Source organism: Salmo trutta, chromosome 12 (assembly GCF_901001165.1).
Source record: "Salmo trutta chromosome 12, fSalTru1.1, whole genome shotgun sequence".
In the NCBI taxonomy this organism is placed as follows: Eukaryota; Metazoa; Chordata; class Actinopteri; order Salmoniformes; family Salmonidae; genus Salmo; species Salmo trutta.
In genome coordinates, this window is record NC_042968.1 from 7319054 (window position 1) to 7326621 (window position 7568).

A 7568-nucleotide genomic window follows, 5' to 3' on the forward strand; every position below is an offset into this window, starting at 1 on the left:
TCCCATCTGGACAAGAGGAATAGGTATGTAAGAATGCTGTTCATTGACTACAGCTCCGCATTCACCACCATAGTACCCTCCAAGCTCATCATTAAGCTTGAGGCCCTGGTTCTCAACCCCACCCTGTGCAATTAGGTCCTGGACTTTCTGACGGCCGCCCCCAGGTGGTGAAGGTAGGAAACAACATCTACACTTTGCTGATCCTCAACACTGGGGCCCCACAAAGGTGCGTGCTCAGCTCCTTCCTGTACTCCCTGTTCACCCATGACTGTGTGGCCATGCACGCCTCCAACTCAATCATCAAGTTTGCAGACAACACTAGTGGGCTTGATTACCAACAACGACGAGACAGCCTACAGGGAGGAGGTGAGGGCAAACAACCTCTCACTCAACATCAATGAAACAAAGGAGATGATAATGGACTTCAGGAAACAGCAGAGGGAGCACCCCCCTATCCACATCGACGGGACAGTAGTGGAGAAGGTGGAAAGTTGTAAGTTCCTCGGAGTCCACAGCACGGACAAATGGTCCTCCCACACAGACAGTGTGGTGAAGAAGGCGCAACAGCGCCTCTTCAACTTCAGGAGGCTGAAGAAATGTGGCTTGTCACCCAAAACCCTCACACACTTTTACAGATGCACAATTGAGAGCATCCTGTCGGGCCATATCACCGCCTGGTACGGCAACTGCACCGCCCTCAACCGCAAGGCTTTCCAGAGGGTGGTGCGGTCTGCACAACGCATCACCGGGGGCAAAAACTACCTGCCCTCCAGGACACCTACAGCACCCGATGTCACAGGAAGGCCAAATAGATCATCAAGGACAACAAACACCCGAGTCACTGCCTGTTCACCCCGCTACCATCCAGAAGACGAGGCCAGTACAGGTGCATCAAAGCTGGGACCGAGAGACTGAAAAACAGCTTCTATCTCAAGGCCATCAGACTGTTAAACAGCAATCACTAACACAGAGAGGCTGCTGCCTACATAGAGACTCAAATCATTAGCCACTTAATAAACAGATCACTAGTCACTTTAAAAAATACCACTTTATTCATGTTTACAGATCTTACATTACTCATCTCATATGTTTATACTGTATTTTATACCATGTATTGCATCTTGCCTATGCCGCTCGGTCATCACTCATCCATATATTTATATGTACATATTCTTATTCCATCCCTTTAGATTTGTGTGTATTAGGTAGTTGTTGTGGAATTGTTAGATTACTTGTTAGATATTACTGCACTGTCGGAACTAGAAGCACAAGCATTTCGCTACACACACATTAACATCTGCTAACCATATATATGTGACCAATAAAATGTGATTTGATTTGGCTTTGAAACAAGATCCACAACAACTATGCTTTCCACTCAGTTTCAACCTGTTGTTGAACTTCTTTCCTAAAATTGATCGATCACAGTGAGGTCAAACAATGTAGCCTAACATGCTGACCAGACTGGACACGTCGCGTGCGTGAGCGTCGCAAAATAAATTTAGAAATCCTTGTTATTCAATTATTGCAAACGAGCGTCTGTGATGCCAAGAGCTAAAATAGAACTCCTTTCTATTTCTGACGCAGATCGCGCTGCAAGTCCTGCCTCTCCCATCTCCTCATTGGTTTATAGAAGCAGGTACCCACGTGCCATCTCCTCATTGGTTATACCCACGTGGGTGATTGAAAGACGAACTGTTTTGCCAGTTGTCGTGGTAATAGTATGAAAGTTTAGATGTGATCCCAATATAAGTTCAAAGATGAAAAATCCTGGAAGGAGGAGAGAGACTAGAAACGATTCGGTTGGCCGTTTTATGTGTGGATCAATTGGTGGAGTAGAGGACCTTGTGCATTTCAGGTAAAATAACAACTCAATGTTTATATCCCAGGACAAATTAGCTAGCAACAGCAAGCTAGCTAAATAGGACAAATTAGCTAGCAAGTGCAAGCTAACTAGCTAAATTGCCATACATGTTTAATGCTTTTCGACCTGTCCCCAAATTAATGACATTGGTTCAGTTTGCTTTGATATTTTAACCTGCGTGTCGTGATCGCGTTTGGTGTGGGGGGACAAAATACAGTTATGCACGATGGCGCACGCCAGTTTGGGTTCCGTGTTACAGTGAGGTTTAAAAGCACAATACTGTTTTGAAGATAAGTGATTTTAGATTGCATTTGCATTGATATCAGAGTGGTTAGAGGGACAATAGAGCCCCGAGTACCAGGCCATTAGCGACCTGACGGTCATTAGCGAATTGGGTACTACCAACGCATCAGCGCCATTGTTGTACAAAGACCATAGGAGGAGATTACCGTGTCTCAACGGTCACGTGAGATTTGACTGCGGCCATGAGTCATGACTGCCGGTGTGGCGGAATTCACCGCAACAGCCCTAGTGTTTACACATCCGTCTCTGCACGTTTGTGTAGGCGTATGTTTCCATATCTGTGTGTGTATCTCGGTTTCCCCTCCTGTTGTACTTACATTAGCACTCAGCTGTGTCGTCAGTGCCGAGACTTTTTCCTGGGAGGCATCCAGCTCTCTACGCAGCTTACGGATCTAAAAATAAAACACGCATCAAAACCCACATCAACAAAGCACACCATCACCAAAACACACAACGGGCTGTGAAGGTTTGACAGGCTGAGAAAGTTGTGTAGGTGTGACAATACAAGGGAAAACTCCCTGATCTACTCTCTGATAGAAAGGGGTTAGGGAAAGGAAGCATCGTGTCATGGCTTCATAAAGGAGCACACAGGTGTACACAGGTGTCTGGAACAAGGGATTATTGTCACAATGGCCACCCACAACAGACATGTGTAACTAGACACAATACTGAATACACCCCATGTTCCAACATATCATATGAATACAGAGACAAGAATAAGAGAGAGAGAACAAGAGCGACCGAGAGAGAGAGGGAAAGAGAAAGAGAACGAGAGACAGGGAGAGAGGGGGAGGGGGAGAGGGAGCGGGGGAGAGGGAGAGAGAGATAAAGCAACAAGAAAGAGAGAATGAAGAAAGTGCATTTCTTTACAAAGAAGGTGAAAGGGAGTTCAAGTGTTACCTCTGACTGGGATTTCTCTTCAGTCTGTGAAAACAAAATGAGAGAATGATTAGATGATCTATGGATTGAAAGAAAGAAAGCGGCATTATTCAAGCCAGGCCTGAAAGGGAGGAGGGAGGGTTGATAATTGATATACTTCTACAGCACCTGGGGCTAACAGACTACACCAGCCTACACCAGCCTACACCAGCCTACACCAGCCCAGCATGGCTCCAGAACACTGTCTTCAGGCTCTGTATATTTTCTCTAGTTCAAACTCCCGGAGGATTTCTAAGTTACAGAAACATGGTGATTAGAGATGTCTGGTGTATTGGGTCTGGAAAGCAGAGATCTATGCTCCTGGAGGCGTTTCGAGTGCGTTGGTGGGAGGGGGCAGAGTGTGTCTTTCTGCTGAGAGGTATTGTCTCCCTACACCCTACTCTGAACAATGGTAACACAGGTGAAACCACATACACACAAGCAGACATATATGGCCTCATGCCCACACACACTTGCACGCATACAGTATATACTGTGTACATACACAAAGGCATACATGCATGTAAACCCCATACACACAGACCAACCCATCACAAACAGTATAACACACAATACCCCCCTTTACAGGTCAGTCTCCACACAGAGAGACAGTCTACATTTTCAAACCAAAACAACATTCTACCCTATTCTGCTCCTACATATCTCCGTATTGTCTCCCTGTGATTTGCTGTGCAGTGTGTGTGCGGTTGCTATGTAGGCCCTGATGTCAACCCAAATAAAGGAACTAGTGGTGGCCGTGTTATTGTGACATAACAAACCTCAATTAATAATGGTTTTTTCCCCTGGTCCCGCCTGTGTCTGGCGCTGTAATGTGTTAAGAGCTGCTCTGACAGGTTTGCTTGTTAGAGCTAATAATGGTGTGTGTGTGTGTACGTCTTCCAACTTTATCAGGACCAGAACGTCCTGACAAGTCACCAGAACGTCCTGACAAGTCACCTGAACGCCCTGACAAGTCACCAGAACGCCCTGACAAGTCACCTGAACGCCCTGACAAGTCACCTGAACGCCCTGACAAGTCACCTGAACGTCCTGACAAGTCACCAGAACGTCCTGACAAGTCACCAGAACGTCCTGACAAGTCACCTGAACGTCCTGACAAGTCACCAGAACGTCCTGACAAGTCACCTGAACGTCCTGACAAGTCACCAGAACGTCCTGACAAGTCACCAGAACGTCCTGACAAGTCACCAGAACGTCCTGACAAGTCACCAGAACGTCCTGACAAGTCACCTGAACGTCCTGACAAGTCACCAGAACGTCCTGACAAGTCACCTGAACGTCCTGACAAGTCACCTGAACGTCCTGACAGGTCACAAGAACGTCCTGACAAGTCACCAGAACGTCCTGACAAGTCACCAGAACGTCCTGACAAGTCACCAGAACGTCCTGACAAGTCACCTGAACGTCTTGACAAGTCACAAGAACGTCCTGACAAGTCACCAGGATGTTCTGACAAGGAAGGAAAACAAGAACACACATTTATCATGTCCTGAATTTGTTAAAACGCTATTTTAGGCTTAAGGGTTAGGCTTAGTGTTAAGGTTAGGGGTTTGGGGTTAAGGTTAGATTAAGGTTTAGGGGTTAGTGAAAATACGATTTTTTTTTAATTGGAAAAAAAAGTCCAGAAAATTCACAAAAACAAAGCTGTGTGTGTGTATATGCGCTTTGTTCCACTCTCACGCAAGTTTGAGGGGGCGGTGACAAAGTACAGCCTGTCAACACAGCGTCTACACACACAAACAGTTGCCTCCTAGACACTGATCTAAGCTCAGTTCAGCATTTCCATCCTCATGGTTAGGGTTAAAGCGTAAATCAGAGGCATAGCCAAACAATCTAAGACACACAAACAGACCTCTCTCATATATTCATCCCAGACAAAACAAAACTGACAGGTCTTGCTGTGACCCCAAGTCAATACCAGTTGATCAAAAAACACGATGGAGCTACAATTGCTAAAGAATCATCATCATCATCATCATCATCATCATCATCATCATCATCATCCTTTCCACTGAATCGTCGTTATTTTCATTTTTAAAAAATCATCTCAAAACGGTTGTTGAAAAGAAAAATCCCCAATCTGGAATATCCTCCTCTCCTCTTCCTCCATCCCGTCCCTACCGTGCGGACGTCCCAAGCTGTGACCGCTCCTGTCATGGCTAAAGCGGCCATCATCTTGATCGCTTCTGTAACTCCTAAATCTTCTTTTCTCTTTACCCTCCTTTTGTAAATCTCTCTCTCCTGAGTGACCTGCCACAGATCTGCTCTGCAGTTCCAACTCGTCCGAGAGCTCAGTCGCTCTTCTTCTCCTTTCTTTCTCACTCTTTCTACGCACAGACCCTGCCTCGACACCTGCTTCGGGGAGTGTACCTGGCCATGGGGAGGGGAGGGGCCACCCTAATAGGAAAAAACATTTTACTGATTGGCTGGGCTGTGTGTGGGCGTGAATGGCCCCGGATCTGAGTAAGAGCAGCCACGCCTCTATCTCAGGTAAAGGAGAAAAGTTGCCCCTAAGCACAGATCTAGGATCAACTTACCGTAGCCTAAATCCTAACATGAACCATTAGGAAGAGAAAGACAAAACTGACATTAGATCAGTGTCAAGCAGAAACTCTATCCTACTCCTCTGTCTCATTTAAAAAGGACTCTGGTGACTTTCTACCTTTAACAACTGGCCTGGTTAGTGAGTTGGGGGTCATTATATGAGGTATTCATGTGGTATTAAACATTGACTACTACAACTCCTGAATAAACATATACGGTACATATTAATCAACGTGAACAAACGTATAGCTACGTATACAGTAAAGCAGTAAACTAGTGGAGCGGTGGCAGCTCTGCCATTTGGGCATTAGGAGCGATATTTAAATCTAGGAAAATTCATTCGGACTCACCGTAGAGTAGATAGAGGAGGTACTGGAGACCAGAGACAGGGAGGAGCCGTGAACTGCAGAGACAAAGGCCACAGGACATAAGAGGGATGAGGCCTCAGTACTGTACATAACAACACACACTACATAAAGGTGTTGTTGTAAACACACGTCAGACACACTTGCACCCATGTTCGTGACCAAACGAAAGGGGAAAAAAATACGAGCGATCTCTAATCTAGAAAAACTACCGCACGTCATAACACATTTGAGCCCCGACAATTTCCCCTGAGATGCAAATCCCTTCTTCCACCAACCACCTTGCTCCATCCACCAGTCGCCCTACCATTATCCACCCCCTCTCACTTGTCCTGACTCGACCAGCCGCCACGGTGGTGAAAGTCCTAATAACAGCCCTATAAAGAGAATCCTACCACACACGGCGGGTTACTGTGTGTGTTAGTGTGTGTGTGTGTTAGTGTGTGTGCGCAGGCGCAGGCACGTCTAGCCTCCACACAGTACAGGGTTATGATGGGATAGGGTGTCATCCTATTGACTAATGACTCCGTCTCTGATCTTACATCAAAGTCCAGACGCAATGCAGCAAGAGCGTTTCCTGCATGTAACAGTGTTCCATTTGAATTCGGTGGTTTCCTGTCTACAGGCTAGAAGGCTAGGACCAGATAGAGATGTCATAGAAGAGACCAGGAAGAAGGTCTACGCGTGAGAGGTGTTTTCCCTAGATTATTTTCCGGGAGGGGCGCAAAAGGCCTAAATAAAAAAGGTGGTGGTGCCCCGCCTACGTAACGGTAGGAAAACTGTCCTGAAAGTCTCATTCAGTTCCACTCAAAGAGAGTTCCTCTTGAATCTGGCGATCTATGAAATGACTGACTTATCCTTGTGTGTGTGAGGGCGGTTACACAATAGCTACATTTCCAGGTCAAGTGACACAGTGTGTAAGTGTAGTCGTCTCAACATAGGGCAACTTAAAACAGTGTGCAGCTATACATGTCCCAGTCCACAATTAATAACACTAAAGTAACTTTATACCAGGAAAACATAACACACACACATAACATACTAATATGAACACACACACATAACATACTAATATGAACACACACACACATAACATACTAATATGAACACACACACCCAATGGGTAGACACACACTCAACACACATACGGTTTCCAGCATGTCCTCATGTTTCTTGATTATAAAGACCCTGCAATTATTCTGGTTTTTTTTAAACCCTGGAGGGAAGAATGGAATTGAGAAGAGAAGAGCGAAAAGAGAGAGAGAGCGCAAGAGAAAGGGAACAACAGAGGATAAAACAGTGGCACTGGAGGGCCTGTACAATAATGTTTTGTGGGAGCGTGAGGATCGACTGGGTTCTTAATGAGGTCACACATACATTTTATCCAGAGGGCATTTACAACTCTGTTTTGGTGTCACTAGGTTCCCTGTTTCTTATTCTCTCTCTCTCTCTCTCTCTACCACTCTCTCTCTCTCTCTACCTCTCTCTCTCTCTCTCTCTCTCTCTCTCTCTCTCTCTCTCTCTCTCTACCGCTCTCTCTCTCTCTACCACTC

General features: G+C 45.8%; 1 protein-coding gene across 1 annotated transcript in view; it reads right to left on the minus strand.

Annotated features, from left to right (window-relative positions):
- nav2a (neuron navigator 2a) overlaps nt 1-7568 on the minus strand; it is a gene marked incomplete in the record, with an annotated part of 129193 nt that overhangs the window by 14627 nt on the left and 106998 nt on the right. The window contains 3 exon segments of the mRNA XM_029766917.1: nt 2485-2559; nt 3068-3091; nt 6001-6053. Coding sequence (XP_029622777.1) covers nt 2485-2559; nt 3068-3091; nt 6001-6053 — 152 coding nt within the window.